The sequence below is a fragment of the Myodes glareolus genome, chromosome 10, assembly GCF_982192425.1.
Source record: "Myodes glareolus chromosome 10, mMyoGla1.1, whole genome shotgun sequence".
NCBI classification, from domain to species: domain Eukaryota; kingdom Metazoa; phylum Chordata; class Mammalia; order Rodentia; family Cricetidae; genus Myodes; species Myodes glareolus.
Window position 1 is genome coordinate 23,404,773 of NC_142035.1, and position 20,860 is coordinate 23,425,632.

General features: G+C 46.3%; 1 protein-coding gene across 1 annotated transcript; it reads right to left on the bottom strand.

Moving 5' to 3' along the window:
• Nucleotides 1–14,818: 14,818 nt before the first annotated feature.
• Procr (protein C receptor) lies at nt 14,819–19,295 on the bottom strand. Its single transcript, XM_085697166.2, has 4 exons — nt 19,050–19,295; nt 16,780–17,037; nt 15,746–16,024; nt 14,819–15,497 (listed from the first exon to the last, which is right to left on the bottom strand). The coding sequence occupies exons 1-4, from the start codon at nt 19,117–19,119 to the stop codon at nt 15,382–15,384; spliced, it is 723 nt and encodes a 240-aa protein (XP_085553292.1). The 5' UTR covers nt 19,120–19,295; the 3' UTR covers nt 14,819–15,381.
• Nucleotides 19,296–20,860: the final 1,565 nt, after the last annotated feature.

Below are 20,860 nucleotides of genomic sequence, written 5' to 3' on the forward strand. Positions count from 1 at the left end.
AGAAACCCTGCCTGGAAAAGCCAAAAGAAAAAAAAACCACCAAAAAACCCAAAACCAAACCAAAACAAAAAAAAAACCCAAAAAGATAATGAGGGTTTTGTGTGTGCACATGCATGTATGCACATGTGTGAAGTTCTGAAAGAGCAAAGGGATGAAGCCTGGAGAACTGGTTCAGGGAGAGGGGACGGCAGGTGGACATGTTCTAAGGTGAGAAAATGGCAGGCAGGTTTAAGGGACGATGTAGAGGCCAGAGTGGTGGAGGTGGAAGGTGACTGCTCCACTGGAAGTTTCTGAGAATTGAGGAGACAACTTATGGCTTAGGTCTTAGCAGAACCACTGGTCTTTAGAGAATAGCAGGGAAGGCCATAAACAGAAAGCCCAGTGAGCTGGCTACCGCAGCAATCCAGGCACAAAATGCCGAGGTCTTGGATCAGGATCCTTGTGGAAACAGTGAAATGGAACCCGGCTCTTGGAGGATTCTGAAAGCGGAGTTGACAAAGCTTTGGCTTTGAAGTAGAAGAGTCGCGTTACAGAGAACTGGCCCAAGCAACTGCAATGCAGCGGCCATTGTTCGACACAAAGAAGATCCCTTGAACTGCTCGAGTAGAAATATCAAGAGCCCCGTCTAGGGCATGTGAAGTGAGACCGCTATTAAATACTCAAGTGGACAAGGCTCAGGGCCTCCTTCTTCATAGGCATCGGTTCAGGAGGCAAGTCGAGTGGAGTGTGGGCTTGGAGAGTCTCAAAATAAAAATATTTTAAGCCAAGGGACCAGAAGAAATGTCTTAGAGAATAAGAACACGCAGAGGGGAAAAGTTATAGTGAACGCCTCCTAAAGCAACTGTTATTTGAAATTATTAAAACAGGGACTGGAGAGAAGGTTCAGCAATGGAGCACTGGCTGCTCTTCTGGAGGACCCAGGTTCAGTTCCCGGCACCCCCTAAAAAGAAGAAATTAGGAAAACAGAGAGGAACCAGCAAGAGATACTAAAAAAGGAGCAGCCAAAGTGAGGAAAAAAAAGAGGGAGCTGGGAGGGAGGAAGGGAAGTGATGAGAGAAACAATTGAGGTATTTTATTGAGAAAGGTTTATTGACTTTATTTCATATATATGAGTGTTTTGCCTCCATGTATGTATATGCACCATGCACATGCTTAGAGCCCATAAAGGCCAGAAGAGGTCCTCAGATCATGTGGAACTCGAGTTACAGACAGCTGTGTGCCACCTGATGTGGGTGCTGGGAACTGGACTCAGATCCTCTGCAAGAGCAGCCCGTGCTCCTAACTGCTGAGCCATCTCTCCAGCCACAAAAGTGAAGCTCTCCCCAGGGCTCTGAATGAAACAAATGAAGATTAGTCCAATGCTGGTCCAGCTCAACAAACCTTCTTCACCTTCCTCATCCTTCCCTTGAATTCCTGCAGTAGCAGCTACAAGCTGAAGAGGGCGCAGCATGTTAGGTGTGAGGTGATTTATCCGTATGTGTCATTCCGCCCTTACAGCTCCGCTGCGTGCTGGATCCTAAGGAGAGGGCAAGAGGGGAGTGCCTTACCCAATCATATCTAGAAAACAGAGGGCAGCAGAAGCCAAATATCTGACACCAGAGGGTATGCTCTTAACCCTGCTCCTCTGTTTGCTCATTAGTACTTCCAAAATTCTATAAACAGTATAAACAGGTGTTACCAGGCTTAGGGTCACAGCCTGTGTCCCAGCAAGACTGTCCTCAATAAGCCATTGATAGTGGGGAGGGGGGGTGACTTAATGTGGCCACCCTGAGAAGAGGGCCTTAGAGACCCTGCAGCTGCTCAGATCTTCCCATATTGAGCACTGCTCCCCTTCTCTGTGTTCCACTATCAATTTGACTTTATAAAATTGGCTTACTGAGAATGGGTAGCCAAATCTGGCTTGATGGGGCACAGGCTGTGACCCCTAAGTCAGGGACACTGCTGCTCACTGAAAGGAAGCAGGGCGAGTGAGACAGTTTTCAGAAGAAAGGGCAGAGACCAAGCACACATCAGAGGGGACAAAGAATTACAACTCAGGACATCGTCCTCCAGACCCTCCGAGGCCTCGGAGGTCATTCTCGGAGGAAATCCAGGATCTCAAGGAAACTTACCAAAAGGAAGTCATCTTTGAGATGAGGATGTATAAACAGATAAAACTGAAAAACTAATTTCCATGTAACACACACTAATCAGACCATGTGTCTAAAAATTGTGAGCCACGAAAGACTGAACTTTTGATTGACAAACCACAGAGGATAAAGGCATGGGGGAAGGAAAGGCTTAGCTATCCAGGGTCTAGAAGAGCCCCCGCCTCTGCCCCTCACCTCTGCAGATCTAGACTCAGCTGGTTTGAAGGTGACCCCTGCTGCTGTTTTCCCCTGAAAACCATCAATAAGAAAGAGCACCCACAATGGGCACTATGTATGTGCCCATCTTAAAATGAGAAAGTACTTCGTTAATTAGAAAATTATTTCAAAAAATGTAGCATTAGAACTTTTTTAAAGCAAGGTCTCACTACTTAGCTTATTGGTTGGTTTTCATTATCCAGACACAAGCTGCAGTCCTCTGGGAAATGGAAACCTAAGTTAAGAAAGCATCTCCAGGCAATCTTACCAAAAGCAATCCACAGATTCAACGCAATGCCCAGCAAAATCCCAGCAAAATTCTTCACAGACCTTGAGAGAATGGTACTCAACTACATATGGAAAAGCAAAAACCCCAGGATAGCTAAAACAATCCTGTATAATAAAAGAACTTCTGGAGGCATCACAGTTCCTGACTTCAAACTCTACTACAGAGCTACAGTACTGAAAACAGCCTGGTATTGGCATAAGAATAGACAGGAGGACCAATGGAACCAAATAGAAGACCTGGATATCAATCCACACATCTTCAAACACCTGATTTTTGACAAGGAAGCAAAAAATATCAAATGGAAAAAAGAAAACATGTTTAACAAGTGGTGTTGGCATAACTGGATATCAACATGTAGAAGAATGAAAATAGATCCATATCTATTACCATGCACAAAACTCAAGTCCAAATGGATCAAAGATCTCAACATAAAGCCAGCCACACTGAACCTTATAGAAGAGAAAGTGGGAAGTACACTTGAACGCATTGGCACAGGGAACCACTTCCTAAATATAACCCCAACAGCACAGACACTGGGAGAAACAATTAATACATGGGACCTCCTGAAACTGAAAAGCTTCTGTAAAGCAAAGGACACAGTTAACAAGACAAAATAACAGCCTACAGAATGGGAAAAGATCTTCACTAACCCCACATCAGACAGAGATCTAATCTCCAAAATATACAAAGAACTCAAGAAATTGGTCACCAGAAGAACACATAATCCAATAAAAAAAAATGGAGTACAGACCTAAACAGAGAACTCTCAACAGAGGAATCTAAAATGGCTGAAAGACACTTAAGGAAATGTTCAACATCCTTAGTCATCAGAGAAATGCAAATCAAAACAACTCTGAGATTCCATCTTACACCTGTAAGATCAAGGCCAAGATCAAAAACACTGATGACAACCTATGCTGGAGAGGTTGTGGGAAATAGGGAACACTTCTGCATTGCTGGTGGGAATGCAAGCTGATAAAACCCCTTTGGATGTCAGTGTGGTGATTTCTCAGAAAATTAGGAAACAACCTTCCTCAAGACCCAGTAATACCATTTTTGGGTATATATCCAAAGGAGGCTTAATCATGCCACAAGGACATGTGCTCAACTATGTTCATAGCAACTTTGTTTGTCAAAGTCAAAACAACTTAAATGCCCCTCAACCGAAGAATGGATAAGGAAAATGTGGTGCATTTATGCAATGGAGTATTACACAGCAGAAAAAAATAACGACAACTTGAATTTTGCAGAAAAATGAATGGAGCTAGAAAACATTATTTTGAGTGAGGTAACCCAGACACAGAAAGACAATTATCACATGTACTCGCTCATAGGTGGTTTTTAAACATAAACCAAAGAAAGCCAGCCTACAAATCACAATCCCAGAGAACTTAGACAACAATGAGGACACTAAGAGAGACTTACATAGATCTAATCTACATGGGAAGTAGAAAGTAGAAAAAGACAAGATCTCCTGAGTAAATTGGGAGCATGGAGACCTTGGAGAAGTGTTGGGGGGGGGAGAAGGGAGAGACAGGGAGGGGAGCAGAGAAAAATGTAGAGCTCAATAAAAATCAATATTTTTTTTTAAAAAAAGCATCTCCAGTGTACAGTCATGCCACCCTGAACAGTTGTGTGACCTTAGAAGTTAAGCAGGGTTGGTCCACATCTGGATGGGAGAAAATGCCTTATCAGATTGGCCTGTAGGCAAGCCCAGAGTGCGTTTTCTTGATTAGTGATGGGTGTGGGAGGGCTGATTAACTGGGGCAGTGCCATCCCTGGGCTGGTGGTCCTGGGCGGCACAATAAAGCAGACTGAGCAGCCACGAGGGGTGAGCCAGTCAGCAGCACCTCTGCTTCAGTTTCTGCCTCTCGGTCCCTAACTTGAGTTCCTGCCCTGGCCTCCCTTCAGGATTGACTGTGATCAGAACTACAAGCCACATAAGCTCTTTCCTCCCCGCGTGGCTCTAAGTCGTGATTTCTATCACAGAAATAGTAAGCAAATTCTAGCAGCTTCTCGGAACAGACTTGACTGTTTTATCCTCCTGCCTCAGCTTCCTGGGTGCAGGCAGTATAGACCCGCAACTTCTACTTATGGCTCCCGAGGTGTAATACTGAATGGAAGAAAACCAAAGCGCAGAATCCTAGGTGTACCACACTGCAGTGCACACTAGTGGGAAGACACGGAAGTTTCTGGGCTTGTTTGTTTATAAGACATGGAAAGGAGCGCCTGGAAGTGACGGCTGTAATGGTGTCCTGTCAGAGAGCTAGAGAACAGGGCGACAGGGAGAGCTTCCACTGTCAACTGAACAAAAAGATTGATTTATTTCTATTTTATATGCCTTCATTTTACGTATATGACCACATATGTGCAGTGCGCGAGGGGGCCAGAGGAGGGCATCAAATCCTATGGAACTTGAATTAAAGATGGCTGGAAGCCTCCATGTGAGTACTGGGACTCAAACTAGGGTCCTGTGGAAGAGCTGCCTGTGCTCTTAACCACTGAGCCATCTCTCTAAATCCACTGTCAACTGTTGTGTGTCCTTAGTTTGTGAATTCCTTCCTCCCTCCCTCTTTTTTTCTTCTTTTTTTTTTTGAAATAGGGTTTCAATTAGCCCAGATTAGTCTTTGATTATCTCACTTAAACATATATTTTCAATTAATTAAGAAAAACACAAATAGCATATGTTTTTTTTGTTTGTTTGTTTTGTTTTTGAGACAGAACCTCAAACTTGCAGTTCTCCGTCACAGGCAAGTGTCATCATGCCCGGGTCCCTGCCTTGCATTTGCTTCTTTCAGGGCCTGGTACATGGCTTACAGGGCCCAGTGCAAAATGAGAACTTGGAGTCCCCTGTGCAAACATACCTTGTCATGTAATCCCAGCATTTGGGAGGGGGAGGCAGGAAGACCTGGAAGGTGGTCATTGACTGCAAAGTGAGTTCGAATGCTAAGAATTTCAAGATGGTCAAAGCAGACCATTTAAACAGGGTGGGGCCCCATGTGAGTGCAGAGCCCACAAGCTCACGATGCCAGCCCAGATCCTTGAGTGCCACTTCAAAGCCACCACCTTTCTCCACATGGCACATTACATGCCTGTGAAGAAAGAACTTCATGGTGACTTGCTTTGGTAAGCTGATCTTGAGCTTTTTCCACCCAAGCTGGCTCTTACACACTTCAAAAAGGTGAATTATTTAATTATGCATGTGTACATACCATAGCATGGATGTGGAGGTCATAGGACAACTTGTGGGAGTCAGTCCTCTCCCCCCACCACGTGAGTTGAACTCGGGTCCTCAGGTTTGGCAGCAAGCACCTTCGGCTGCTGAGCCGTCTGGCCTGTCCCACATTTTTATTAAAACTGTTTATCACATGTTCCTCCTGGGCTCTCTGTGTCCTCCCTCTGACTCTCTTCCAGATTCCAGCTCTTCGATGTAAATGCAGAGATTTCTCGGGTGCCGACAATCCCCTTCCTAGTCCCTGTCCACCCATTGCCACCATTTCACATACCATCTGCTCTCTCTCTGCACACCCGACAGCTCCCAAGTTCTGCTGCTCCCGCTAATTCTCATGTAGATCTCAGTCGACAGCATGGATCTGCTCAGCCCAGCCGCTCACTCGGTGCTATGCTTTCCTTTCTCCTGGAATTTCCAAGCTGCCACAAAGCCAAGCTCCTGTTCTCACTGGGCTTAGCTCCTGCTAAGCACGGTCAACTTAGTGACAGTATTCTATTTCCCCTGTTCATCCCTGAGCCCTGTGCAGCACCCTTAATAACTCTTTAGCCTCTCCCGTTGCCAGCCAATGATTTGTTCCTATGAAATCCACTTCATGCAAGATTCCTGAACTTTTTCACTAAGCTACACATCCTATTCTATGCCCTTCACTTCGTACTCCACACAGTTCATATAACTGTAACTAATTAATCATTTGCATGATTCCATCTTTTCCATGGGTGCAGACCTTTTCTGAATTGTTCCTAGCACACAGTGGTAGATTATCATTGAATACTTGTTGAATAAATAGAAACCCACTGTAGAACTGTTGCTTGTTAATTTGGTGTTTATGAGATAATTTCAGTAGGGGGCAGCAGAACATAAGCAATGAAAGGTATTCTGGCCAAGTCTTCAAAGGGTGACCTTAGACAAATCGTGTAACCTTCCTGGGCTTCTTTACTCCTCCGGAAAGGAAGAATAATTCTCCTTCCCTTGGATCAGTTGAGATGCACAGTATAAAGGGGATGCCGAGCGGTACAAGCAGATGACAGTGTCCGCAGCATCAGCTAGGAGAGGACGTGGGCTAGAAGACGGAGCCCGCTGTGAACAGGGACTGGACAGATTAGCAAGAGTGGAAAATTAAAGCTCAGTAGGAGACTGGCCTACGCCCAGAGCAAGCCTGAAGCCAAGCTGTGAGGTCAATCCAGTGTGTTCTTGTCACAAGTTCCTCCCGGTTGAGCATCGCTGGCGCCCTTCTGCGGCAGCCTCCACCCGTTGAACATCTCCTGTCCCGCGCCATTCTATAGGTTTGTCTGCCTTTCCCCTTTCTCCCATCACGCCTCCCTGTGCTCGATCCGGTCCGCTCAGAGGCCTGCTGACCACCACCCCGACGACTACCAGTTAGCCTGACATCCTGAGTGAAGCGTTCGTGGCAAAGCGTCTTTTCTCATCATTCCCAGTGGAGCAGGAGCCGGACCATCCCCAGAGAAAAGGGGTAACCAGAGCAGACGGGAAAAAATGTCAGCAGATGAAATTTCAGGTCCTGTGGGAGGTGAGGAAAGAGCTAGCTAACAGTGATGAAGGCAGTCCTAAAATTATACTAAAAAAATAATTCCCCCACCCGCAGCCCCCTGGAGAGGTTGCTTCCTCGCGATATGAGGGGACAGCCCGTTATTATATCAAGCGGAAGTCTGTGTTTGGGAAATACAGCGCATTACTGACAAATGCATTAGGACCATGTAGCCACCCCAGTAAAAATGTAGAAGAGATCACTCTCCAAAAACATCCACTAGCATTTGAGCCCACGCCTTCCTCTCACCTCATGCCCTGGCCACACCCTGGTCTTCCTAACTCTACCTCCCCTAGCCTGTCAGGGAATGACAGTGTGACATTGGAGACTTGGCTTCTTTCACTTGACATAATGGAGATTTTGGTCCCCTTTTAAAAATAACTTTTGAAGTTGGCACATACAGCAGTGGGCTTGACGACGGCACCATCTACACTCTGGGTCATTCTATTCTGTTCTGATTTGTTTCTCTTCCCCACTGCCTTCCCTTGCCCTCCTCCCCATCCCCTTCCTTTTTCCAATTGCCCCTCCCTTCTGCTTCCAAGCCAATGTATTCCATTGCTCTCTCATTTCTGCCCTCCTCTCTTTTAAACACATTTTTTTCTTATCTTTATTTTACGCGCATGGGTGTTTTGTCTGTGTGTCTGCAGTGCCTGTGGAGGCCAGAAGAGGATGTGTGATTCTCTGGAACAGGAGTTCGAGACAGCTGTCAGTCACGGTGGCTATGCTGGGAACCAGGCCTCTGAGAGAACCAATGCTCTTAACCACTGAGCCATCCAGTCTCCCTCTGCTGTTATGGTCCCAGTTTTAGCTCTTTCCCTCCCCACCCCCGGCCGGAACACATCACACACACACACACACACACTGAGATCTAGGTTCCACATATGGGAGAACCAGGAAGTGTTTGTAATTTTGAATCTGGTTTATTTCACTTAACATAATGATTTACATTTCTTCCATTTTCCTGCAAATGTCCTGATTTCATTTTTCTTTACTTGATTAATTCTGTGATTGCTCTTTTATTTAATAAATTTCACCCTAATCTTTATTGTTTCTTGCCGTCTCCTGCTCTTGGGTTTGACTCACTTTTGATTCTCGGAGCCTTTAGGATCACCATATAGTTTCCTCCAGATCCCCTCAGCCCTTTGACGTCAGCACCCACTCATAGCTTTAGGTACTTCTCTGAGAGTCATCCTAGCAGCGCCCCAAAGGTTCAACTAAGTTATTCTTTCATTTTTCACTTGGTTTTAGGAATTTTTAAATTTCCTCCTTAATTTTTTCATTTCTATTCTTTGAAAAAAGTATTGAAGCAAGGCAGTGGTGGTGCATGCCTTTAATCTCAGCACTTGGGAGGCAGAGGCAGGCAGACCTCTGTGAGTTCAAGGCCAACCTGGTCTACAGAGCAAGTTTCAGGACAGTCAGAGCTGTTACACAGAGAAACCCTGTGTTGAAAAAAAAACTGTATTGATTATTAATAGAAAAAAATACATCTTTTAAAAAAGACATGCTTATTTTTCTTCAGAACCAAAATCTATCAAGTAAAATATCACATTCTTAAAATAAAAAGGATATCTCTTTTTCTTTCTTTTTTGAGACAGGATCTCATTATATAGCCCTGCTGGCCTGCAACTTGTTAAATAGACCAAGATGGACTTTGCCTTCTGAGTGAGTCCTGGGATTAAAGGCATGTGCCACCACACCCGTCTTCCATAAATAGGTTTTTAATAAATGCCACAGTCAGTAAAGAGCCCTTGCAGGGCTGTAGGCTGTTAAGTCTCTAACAGATTTGGAAGATGGATGGTTGTCTCTAGAAATATGTGGGGATGTGTTTCCAGAGGTCAGAACTTGAAGTGTTTGCCTACGTTTAATCATGCAAAGCAACCAGTTGTATTACTGAATTGCTCTGTCAGAAAACGACATTAAATTTTAACTTTTCATTCTTTTTCCCCCCTACCCCCACTGTCCGATCTCTGGAGTGCTCCAGGTCATGTGAAATCCCCAAACTGACTCACTCACAAGAGCCTGAAACAAGACAGCGAGAGACAGATTTAAGGAAATTAAGAAACAAAAATAATGTAGAACTTTTGTTTTGCAGAAAGGAATGTACATATTGAAAAATGAGAGATGAGGAAAGAGAGGGTTTTGTGTTTCTTGGAAAGGGTAACAAAGTTGTGAAAGGGAAAATAAAAGTCAGTAGCTATGGGGAAGAGAGCTGCAGAGGGAGGCAGCAGTGTCCTGGTACCCGAGAGGCAGAAGCAGGTGGATTTCTGTCAGTTCAGGTTTGAGTCCAACCTGGTCTAGCCAACGTTACAAAGTGAGACCTTGTCAAATAAAACAACGACAATCACAACCAAACCAGAAGTGTTGTTTCACAGATGTGATAAGAATCTGTGCTGTGTGGAATGTGAGGACCTCCTTCTCAGGTTTCCATGAGGTAAAATGCCTGCCCCCCATCAGCAAATTTCATCTATTTGGGGGCCATGTAGAATTCCTGAGCATAGCGAGGGTAGGGAAGAGCGAAGCTACTCCTGGCAGGGCTGGCGTTGGCGGACTCACAATAGTGTCAGTCAAGCAAGAAGAGACTCAGGAAAGTCGAGTTTTGATTTCTTGACACTGGATATGAGGACACCTGCTGGGAACCGAGAATGACAGTAACTTCCGGGAATGAGGACAAGACGGTCCTTGAGCCGCACAAACTTGTTGGATGTATCAACAAATGTTGAGAGAAACTGAGATAAAAGTGTCTCTATGATCATAAGATTATATATACAGGTGAGGAATTAGCCAGGTGTGGTGGCGCACACCTTTAATCCCAGCACTCAAGGGGCAGAGACAGGCGGATGTCTGTGAGTTTGAGGCCAGCCTGGGCTACACTGTGATTTTTCAGGACAGCCAGGGATATGTTGTGAGATGCTGTCTCAAATAAAGTAGAATAAGTGAGGGACACTATTGATTGAGAAGAATGATTTTTTTTTTCCCCAAAAGTTTCCAGTTCATTCCGTCACCCAGCATTTATTGTCTAACTCTCTGGCGCTCTCCCAGGTGCTATGGCTGCAGACAAACATAGTGCTGCCTAGAAGTGTGGGGGGGGGGGGTTGTTAGCTGTCACCTGTGGAATCTAGTGTAGCCAGCAACGCTCTTAGTCTTGTTCTCTTCCCACTGTGCTCTGTACCACTGCAGCCACGCTAGACATTGCCGCTGAGGGGGGCACTGCCCTCCCCCTCCTCCTCCCCCTCCCCCTCCTCCTGTGTGTATGATGTGCGTATCTCTGAATATTGGTGCCATAGTGCTAGATGGAGTCCAGAGAACCTATCCCTGGTGTTGGTTCTGGTCTTTCATGAGTGAGACACTGTCTGATTTGCTTGTTTGTTTGTTTGTTTTGGTTTCTATTGTTGTTGTTCTTGCTGCTGTGCACACCAGGCTAGCTGGCCCACAAGTTTCTGAAAACCCTCCTTTCTCCATACCCCCATTTCCCTGCAGGGGCACTGGAATCCCAGATGCATGCTATTGTGCTTAGCTTTATATGGGTCCTGAGGATTCGAACTCAGGCCCTCACGCTTGCATAGCAGGTGTGTACTCACTGTGCCATCTCCCTAGCCCTCCTGTTCTCTCTTCCTTGGTGCTATTACATCAGCTCAGAATCTACTCACTATTTGACAAATGTGTACTGAATGAACACTTTTCTTGTGCTGGACAGAGATGAGCAGAGATATGAGCCTAAGAGGAGCGCAATAGCTTCCCCTCTTTCCTTGTGGAAATAGATTCTCTTCAAACCCTGGTGAGGTCCATGGCCTGTGTGGCTTCCTGGGATTCTTTCTCCGGGGAAGACGGCTAAAATCGCTTTGCATCTTTGTTGTTGCTTTGTGTACTTCTCCCTCTAGATTAGGAGCGCCTCCATGGGGATCCTGTTTTACCCATTTCTACCTTCTCCACCAGTGGTTAGCAGGATGCTTAGCATAACATAGACACCAACATTAACGCAATAAACTGGAAAGCTGGGATACACGCTTGGTGTGGTGGCGCACACCTTGAGTCCCAGCACTCAGGAGGCAGAGGCAGGTGGGTCTGTGAGTTTGAGACCAGTGTAGTCTACAGAGCAAGTGACAGGCCAGTCTAAGCTACACAGTGAAACCCTGTGGTGGTAGTTTAAATGTCATTGGCCCCCACAAGCATATATGAAATGGCACTATTGGGAGGTGTGACTTCGTTGGAGTAGGTGTGGCTTTGTTGGAGTAGGTGTAGTTTCATTGGAGTAGGTGTGGCTTTGTTGGAGGAAGTGTGTCACTGTGGAAGTGGGCTTTGAGGTCTCACATATATCCAAGCCACACTCAGTGTCTCAGACCACTTCCTGTTGCCTGGGAGTCAAGATGCAGGACTCTCGGCTCCTTCTCTAGCGCCATGTCTTCCTGGATGCCTCCCTGATGATAAAAGGACTAAACTCTGAAAATGTAAACCACCCCATTAAATGGTTTTCCTTTCTAAGAGTTGGGGTGAGCATAGTGTCTCCTCACAACAGTAGAAACTCTAAGACACGTGTCTTTAAAAAAGAGAGGATAAAGAATAAAAAGAATGGGCTACAGGTGCCTAGATCATAGGTTACCTGGCAGATGTATATAACGGAGACACTCAAGTTTAATGTTAAGAGGGGACTACGGGTCTGGCCACCCAGAAGGAGACTTCGGAATACTCTTGGGAGTCACTTGTTTAAATGTGCTCCAGATTTGTTTATTTCTCATGTAAACGCCAATTGGGCTTCCAGTAGTTTGACTGCCAGGGCTCAGACCTAAGGCAAACATCCTGAGGTCATTCTCTGATGATGGAGGAACATCAAGGACCTTTAAGAATCTGCCCAAAGGTCAGCCGTCAGGAGTTCAGAGCTAGAATCCTGGCTGTTGGAACTGACCATGTCTTAGAAACCACAGGCTCCTTCCCACAGAGCAGTTGTGACTGCACCACGGTCACACAGCCATGAGAGCTGCTGGGGAGTGTCAGCTGAGTTCCCAGTCACTCTTCTCAAGGAAGTGAGGAACCAAGCCTTCTTCCCGAGCTGCCGCAGTGGCAGTGACTCATCCAGGTTTCTGATCCTCTACCTCCAGCTTCTGGATACGGACACCAGAGCTCTAAGAACCCTTCTGCAACCATTCGCCAATATTCATGTCAAAACTTAGTTTCTACCTCCATGGTATTCAAAGATAATGGAAGCTTTTTTAATAGGTGGGGCTGTAGTGGGAGGTGACCTGGTTATGACGTCGATGGGAAGGGACTCATACCAGTCTCATGGAGTGAGTTAGGCTGTTCAGGCGTGGGTTAGTTTCCATGAGAGCAGCTGTTCTAGAAAAGAGTCCTTCCCTGTCTCTTGCTCTCTGTCTCTGGGAGATCTCTTTGGTACACACTCCTGCCATGGGCTGCCGTCTACCATGCCATGGTGCAGTCAGAAGGACCAGCCTTAACTGAGAATGTACATGTTGATGAGGCTGCTGGATTTTGGAACTTCCAGCCCCCAGAACTGTGAGCTAAGTAAACCACTTTTCCTTACAAATTACCCAGCCTTAGAGATTTTGTTATAACATCAGAAAATGAATTAAGACACACTCAAAATAATCTTATTACATCTACAACTTATGATTCTTGGCACATTCCATAACAAGATATAGCAGCAGTAGTCTGTATTGTTTTTATCTTATAGCAAATATGAACTGTTGTTCATACTATGACGTTTATTTGTAACTGTTCATGTAGACATATTTTTTCAATTCTTTGGGATAAATACAAAGAATGAAGTTGTTGAGTCATTTAATAAGTGTATATTTAACCTTTTTTTTCTGAGACAGAGTCTTACTATGTAGCCCGGTCATATACCTTTTAGAAGAATTGTCTATGTAATCTGAATGCCCTGGATCTCGGTATGTAGATCAGGCTGGCCTCAAACTCACAGGGATCCTCCTGCCTTTGCTAGGATCAAAGGTGTACACACCCTCTCCTGGTCCCCAAACAAAAATTTAAAGTTGGCTGTAATATTTTCTGTTATGATTAGGCAGGTGTGTGGTCTCCAACCTTTCCACATTCTTACCAACGTATCTACTTTAAAATTGTAGCAAGTTACATTACATGGATTTGGTTGGCCTTTCCTCAATCAGTCATGATGTCGAGTGCTTTTTCATGAGCTTATTAGCCACTGGGGTGTGGGTGTGTGTACATTTTTTTGAGAAACGACAGCTCAAATTCTTCGCTCCATTTTTTCATCCCTGAGATAGGGTATCACTACTCAGCTGTGGCTGGCCTGGGACTTGCTCTGCAGAGCAGGCTGGTCTTGAGCTAACAGTGAAGCAGTGGGGACCCGCTAAAGGCTGGGGTTAAAGCTGTGAGCGTCCACTCCCAGCAAAGCCCTTCGGCCATTCTTCTTTTTAAGGATTTATTTTAAATTCTCTCTCTGTGTGTCTTGTGGATATGAATGCAATCACAAGTCCTGTCCTCCCCTAGGTTGGTCCCCTGGGGGAAAATGAATGCAAATGTGGGGTTTGGAGTGGTAGCCATTGCTGTATTCATGAACCATGCATGTGTTATCGCATTTGTATTAGTTTACCAGTACCCATAGTGTCTGCTGGAGGTAGGTGTTGTCACCCCCTTCTTGTGTAGCTTGTTATCCCTTTAAGGAAGAAAGATTTGGAGAAGCTAAATCTTCTCCTGGCTCCAAGATTTAAAACAGAAATCTGATTTTAAAATGTTCTTAAAGCTGAGTGGTGGTGGTGGTGCACTCCCTTAATCCAGCACTCAGGAGGATCTCTTTGTAGCCTGGTCTACAGAGTGAGTTCCAGAATAGATTCCAAAACTATACAGAGAAACCTTGTCTCAAATAAATAAATAAATAAATAAATAAATACATTCAGAGTGTGTGTGTGTGTGTGTGTGTGTGTGCGCGCGCGTGTGCGTGCACTGCTCCAGAAGTCAGCAGAAGGCACTAGAGTTCCCACAGCTGTGAGTGAACTCCTGCTATCCTGAGTGCTGGGAACCCAACTCTGGTTCTCTGTGAAAGCAGGAAGCTCTCTTAACTGCTGAGTCATCTCTCCAGCTCCAAACACATGCTTGTTGCTCCACAGAAACCACAAGGAATAGATATTTGAAGCTCTGGAAGCCAATTCATGATTTAAAAAAAAAAAAAATGGAAGGAAGACAACATCTCCAAAGTGAACGGAGGCAAAGGGGTTGAAAAGAGTTCCAGAATAGTTTCACAAATTACAAAAGGAACGGTAAAAAGAGCGTTTCCAGCTCACAGAGTCAAATGAAGTACACATTATGGAGGATGATCACGATGGTGATAGTTATGGTGATCTCTGACTACTTCATAGGGGGGCCCACACTACTGGTTACCGAGTGATTGACAGGTGAGGAAGTAGGACAAAGGATATAGATTGTTTTTTTCAGAAGTTTTAATAAAATAGAGGAAATAATTACACCTTTTACATAAATAAGAAGTCTAATATTTAATTAGCTATTAACTGATTCTTCTATATTGTTTGGTCTTACAATTGTGACATTTCCCTGGTTCTTTCAAACCAGTGTCCCTTCCCAAGTTGGACACACCTGGACACATTAAATGTGGTTACAGGCACCTCATTTTATTTATTTAGATGTTTGGTCTGCCTACAGTGAATTTGCCTTTGCAGGGCGGTCACAGATACCCCAAGTCTATCATCTGATTTCCTCAGATAGGCACCCCTTCTCAGACCACTTAAAACAAAGCATGCACACTCTCAAGTCCTTCGCAAACAGGTTGCTTTGTCTTCAAGCCCTCCTTATGTCCCTTCCTCAAACTCCCGGTCGGCAGATGTAGGAGAAAAGGGGAGTTGTTGCTCTAAACCTCCTGAGATGCGGTGGCCCACTGGGGGAGTCTGTTTGGCTTCATATGAGATGTGACCTTTCCTTACCAGCCCCCCATCAGTCCACCTCTTTCTCCGAGGGGACTGGACAGTGATCAGCAGCGCCGTCCACCTGTGCACAGGAAGATGCCCACGGCCACACCAGCAATTATGAAACAGCCCACCAGGATGCCCAGGACAAGCGAAGTGTAAGAGCGGCCTGTTTGGCTTCCTGCAGAACGGGCAGAGACTGAGTTTAAGAGAATATTCTCAAAACTTCAGAATTTGAGTTGAACCCCAAGACGTCCATACTTCAAAAGGAAGTCACCCAGTGACCTCAGCTATGCGCGTGGACCCTCTCCCAGTCTCCAACCCCCTCCTTACCCTGCACCAGGGATCTCCCATGTCCATCCCATCCACTTGCCTGGAAGTTGCCCCCTCCCCCAACACACAGGCAGGGCGGGCCCAACCCCCTCATACCTTTCATGTTTTGTGTGTTGATATGGTTCTCCACAAATCGCACACATGTGTCCTGAAGAAATTCCTGCAGTTCGTACCGAGTTCGATTGTAGGCATTAAGCTGCTTCAGGGTGAAGGTGATTGCTTCGGAGGACTCCTTGGAGCTTGCCACCCACAGGGCGGATTTTGGCTGGAAACTTACAAAGGAGTTCCCATTCACGGCCACATCGAAGAAGACGCGGGCTTCAGAGCTCTCCTCGGGCAGCTCGCAGCCCAAGGAGCAAGTGACTGTGAGAGGAACTATTGAGAGGGGGGAGGGTCAGTTGTGTGCTTGCTTGAGAAGGTGCCAGGCGCGGGGAATGTTCACCCGGGGCAAAGGGAACATGGAAGAAAGAAGGGATTGTGGGTTTGAGGACACAAGGAAAGTGCTCGGATTAGATTGTTGGAGCCTGTCTAAAGAGAAACCGGGAGCCACGAAGAAAAAGCGAGACCCCGAGAAAAAGGAACGGAGAAGGGAAGTGGTGGTTTCCCAGACAAGCCATTGAGTCTCTGAGAGGCTTTGGGGCTGTGAGGAAGCTGTGGGTAGAGACCATCAGCACCAACGACAAGAGGTGGCTGGAGGCTGAGGGCAAAGTGCTTCAGGCTGTATGAAGAAAAGTACAGCCCACTGTGAGAGGAGTTGGCGGCATCTTCAGTGAAACTCTGGGGGTCAGAGAGGATCAGAGACAGGGTCCCCCAGAAAGTCTGCTCTGATAGGTTACACAGGCCAGAGGAGAACCTGATAGACTGTGTCTGTCTGTCTGTCTACCTATATCTACCGGATAGAGGTTTCTTAGGGTTAGGACCTTTGCTCTTCTCCTGGCCCCACAGAACCATTTCCAAGGGTCGGGGCTCTTCAGAGAAGCCCCACCCAAAGACCACGCCCACCTCCCCTCCCATTCACAAACCCGGCTCCCTAGAACCTTAGCCTTACCACCCGCGCTCCACCACAAGCCCCCTCAGACCCTCTCACCCTCCAGGGCTCGCACCACCCTCTACCCAGCACCCCCACTCACAGACTACGCTGCTCTTGCGCTCGCGATACACCAGCTGCACCAAGGCGTGGAATTGAGACAGGTAGAGCTGCAGCCTCTTCTCTGTTTCAGCCCAGCTCTCGGGATCCTCCCAGGGTTGCAGCTGGAGGATGGTGACATTGTTGGCTGGGCCTTCCAGTGTGTGTGTCAGGAGTTCCCCCAGAGAGGCGTTGCCCTGATGTCTCACGTGTTCGGGGTCTCGGAAGTAGGAGATCTGGAGCATATGCAGGCCTTGGGAGCCTGGGGGAAGAGTCAGCACAGCGTCAGGACCGCCAGCGAGGGAAGGGGTGGCTGACAGCAGAGATAATAACCCCTTACCCAGAGGCCTGCCGCCCATTTCTCAATCCTATAAAGCGCTCTCCCACCTGCCCTCCTATTTGATGCTCACAATAACCTTGCTAGGAGAGGACGGGGATTATTATCTTCGCTTTACAGATGAGGAAACTGAGGGCCTCAGTTGGAGAAGGCATCCCTCTGTGCCTTTGCCTCCTCCCTCACATGTCCAGCCTACCACACTCTGGCCTATGAAAGAAATCCCAGTTCTAGTCCCAGGTCCCTCTCTCCTGGGCCTCTCATCTAGGCTCGGGTACCACAGAGACTAATTTCTCAATTTCATCCTTTTGTTTTGTTTTTCGAGACAGGATTTCTCTGGGTAGCCTGGGCTATCCTGGGGCTGGTTTTTTTTAGATCGAGCTAGCCTCCAGCTCAGGGATCCACCTGTCTCTGCCTCCCTGTGCTGGGATTAAAGCATGTATGTACCACCACACTGGGCTCAGTTTCCTCCCTTCTTACTGGATCTCTTCCTGACCCAAAGCCCTTTAAAGCCCTTTAGTGACATGCCCTACCTGTCCCAAATAATAATAGCTAATATCCATCAGGTGCTTGTTATACCCTGGGCGCTGTTTTATACACATCATTAACTTATGTATGCCTTCCTCCTAATGCCTTAACATGGTAGCTACTATTATTAACCCATGTGTTTGGGAATCTGAGGCTAAGATGGAGAAGCAAGCCAAGGTTTGACTACTGGCAGCTGCAGCCTCCCGGCCCCTGTCTGAAGTCATTGCTTCCTGCATAGAACACCCATCACCCGTCCACAGGACAGATCTTAAAGTCTGGTCCCAGTTTGGGATCCATGGCAAGGGAACTGGCCCCAGCTGCATTTTCTGGCCGATTTCAGTGTTGAGTTTTATTAAATGGCTTGGAGTTCCTCGTGCCGACTTTTGGCCACTGTGTGCAGAGCTTGTCAGGATAGCTCTGCTGCCCTTGTTCTGCCTGACAAATTTCTACCTGTGTTTCTTGTCGCAGCTCCATTGCCTTCTCCTTGCCTTTCCCAATGTTGCCGGCTTCCCTCTTTTTCACTTGGGTCTGGGCAGAGCGTGTTGCATCAGCATAGATTTCATGGGATTCCTAGTGTTAGTGCCCAAACACACGGGACTCCTCCTGGGTCTGGTCATCTCTGCCTTCGATAGCCCGAAAGGGGCCTGGGCAATATTGGTGGCAGAGGAATGGCTAAATGACTTTGTAAATCACCGCCACCCCTGTGTTGCATTTGAGAAGTTCTTTCTGTGTTTGCAAGTGTGGAGATGCTGGTATGAGTACCCCTAGCAGCCGTCCTGAACTGTTCTGTTTTCCCCTCTGGAAGATGAGTGTGATAGCATTGCTCACCGCGGTGGATAGATGAGTCGATGTGTGTATTGAATACAGTAAGCATTCTGAATACTGCTAGTTAGTAGCTCCTCCGAGGGGGAGACTGAAGCTATAGGGACAGGGGGAGGGGCCGGCGACTTTTTCTGTTTAAGAACTTCCAGCAGCCGGATTCTTCTGGCCCTGGACTCTTCTCCCTCCCCTGGCCCACCTCACCAGCTACACCCCCATGTGTAGCTTTCCTACCTGTCCATGTAACCCCCACCAAACTTGTCTCAATTCTCCGAGCGTTTTCTCTGCATCTCAGCTCCTCACTGATTCTCTTCCTATCGCTCCCAGACTGACACTCTGCTCCCCCACATCTTCTCACCTTCTCTACCAGTCGCTTCTACCAGCCTTCCCAAGTCCTGTCCAGTGAATTAACGACTTCCTCGCCTGCCTTTGAAACATAAAGCGATGCCCAGGACCCACCGTGCACGGTAGAGAGATCCTAGCAACTGTAGACATTCATGCAGCGCGCTTTGTTGTGCTACAATCTTGTCTAAGTTCTCAAATACACCAAATCCCCAGCACAAACCCAGGCAGGAGCTGCATCCCTAACTCACCATCTTCCTGGTCGCAAAAGGCGCAGCCAGGCAGCAATAGCAGCAGCAGGGACAGCAAGTTCGTCAACATCCTGGAGCAGAAGTTCTGTGTCCCACCTGGGCCGGGGCAGGCAGCAGATTAGGAAAGAGAAGAGAGGCTGTCCCGGAGGGGCGGGAGCTGAGCTGAGGATGGAAAGAGATCAGGGAATGCGTGGAGGAAGAAGGAGTCAAGCTTTTAAAGTGTTACTTCTATCTACCTCATTTCCTATTAGGGGGCCGGCTCATCTCGGCCCCTCCCAGCCTTGGGCCCTCCTGCCTGGACCTGCCTGTTCCCTTCTCCTCCGGTTACTTGCTTCCGAGGCTTGAGGACAAGCGGAAAAGGGGGAGAAGGGCTTGGTGAGAAGTCCGGCGGCCGCTGAGTCAGGGGGTGGGGCGTCTGCTTCGATGTTGCCAGACTCCAAGCATGTAGAGATCATTAGGTTACTGAAGGGGGAAACTGAGATCCGAAGAAATGTAGGGACTTGCCCAAAGTTTGTACGTCGTGATGACGACAGATTCAGGATTGGAATTTAACTTTCCAGGATAACTGCCTATATTTTTATCAGAAGTCTAAGTATGGGAATTACACAATCGGGAGGTTGGCTCTCAGAAATAGTCACAGTGAGTATATAGGAACTCATTGCTTGTAACAGAGATTTACGAATGATCCAGACAAACCTCAGCATCAAACTGGTCATAGTCATTTAGTGGACAATGACATCACAGTTAGCATGTTTGGGTTTTTTTATGAAATAGAACAGAATAAGAAATTTTGTGTATCATTCTTAGTAAGCAATATTTCCTGAAACAGTGTTCACTTGTATAAGGCATATTTGGTTTGTGTATTTTCTTCTTCTTTTTTCTAAAACAGAGTCTCACTATCTGTATCAAGTTGGTTTTGAACTCACAGAGATTCAGTTCTCCCTACCTCCTTGAGTGCTGGGATTAAAGACATGAGTCTCTGTGCCTGGCCTTTCATGCATTTTTTTAAGTTAGCATGCACAGTAGTGGGTTTCATTATGACATTTTCACACACACATATACATATATAAATATATATGAAAGTAAACTTTGTTCTTAGCTGCCTTCCTCCTCTAATGTCCTCCATCATCTCCTCGCCCTCCTCTGTTTGGTCCTCTTCCATTGCCCATTCCTTTCATCTCCTTTATAAGTTCAGTGCATGTGCACACACAGGCACACACGCACACACATATGTGCATACATGCACACACACACACTCCACATATGAGAGAAAACATGCGGGATTTGTCTTTCCAGATCTAGTGATTTCACTGAACAGAACGAATGACTTGCAATTCCATTTTCTTTCCTGTAAATATTACAATTTAATTTCCCCCTTTGGCTAAAGAGAATTCTATTTTACTTAGAAGCCACATTTTCTTTTTCTGTTCATGTGTTGATGGTGTGCATGTGGGTATGTTTCTGTGATGGGCTTTGGATAGCATTATGAAATGCAGATCTTATTTTGGGAAGCAAGAAGATGGACTTAAAAGTCAGTCCCCCAGATTAGGAAAGTCCCTATGGTAAAATACGACTCAGAAGTAAAAACAAAATCCAAAATCTTCTCTTCAGAATGCCCATTTAATTTTTATATTGCTTAGAATCACTTGAAGTTGTATTATTTATTTGTATGTTTGTTGTTTGAATTTCCCACCAAAATGCAAGCTCCTTGGGAAGAGAGGCTGTCCATCTTGCTCCATGCTGATCCAATGATTCATTTCACACAGAAACACCAGCTAAAGGAATGACAGAATGAGGTCGTCATGATACAC

Excerpts from the sequence above, each read along its gene's own strand:
- Procr (XM_085697166.2), bottom strand. The coding sequence starts at position 19,119 with ATGTTGACGAACTTGCTGTCCCTGCTGCTGCTATTGCTGCCTGGCTGC. Across the intron at positions 17,038-19,049 it reads CTTTTGCGACCAGGAAGATG|GCTCCCAAGGCCTGCATATG; the intron begins GTGAGTTAGGGA and ends CTCTTCCCCCAG. Across the intron at positions 15,498-15,745 it reads CAACACACAAAACATGAAAG|GAAGCCAAACAGGCCGCTCT; the intron begins GTATGAGGGGGT and ends CCCGTTCTGCAG.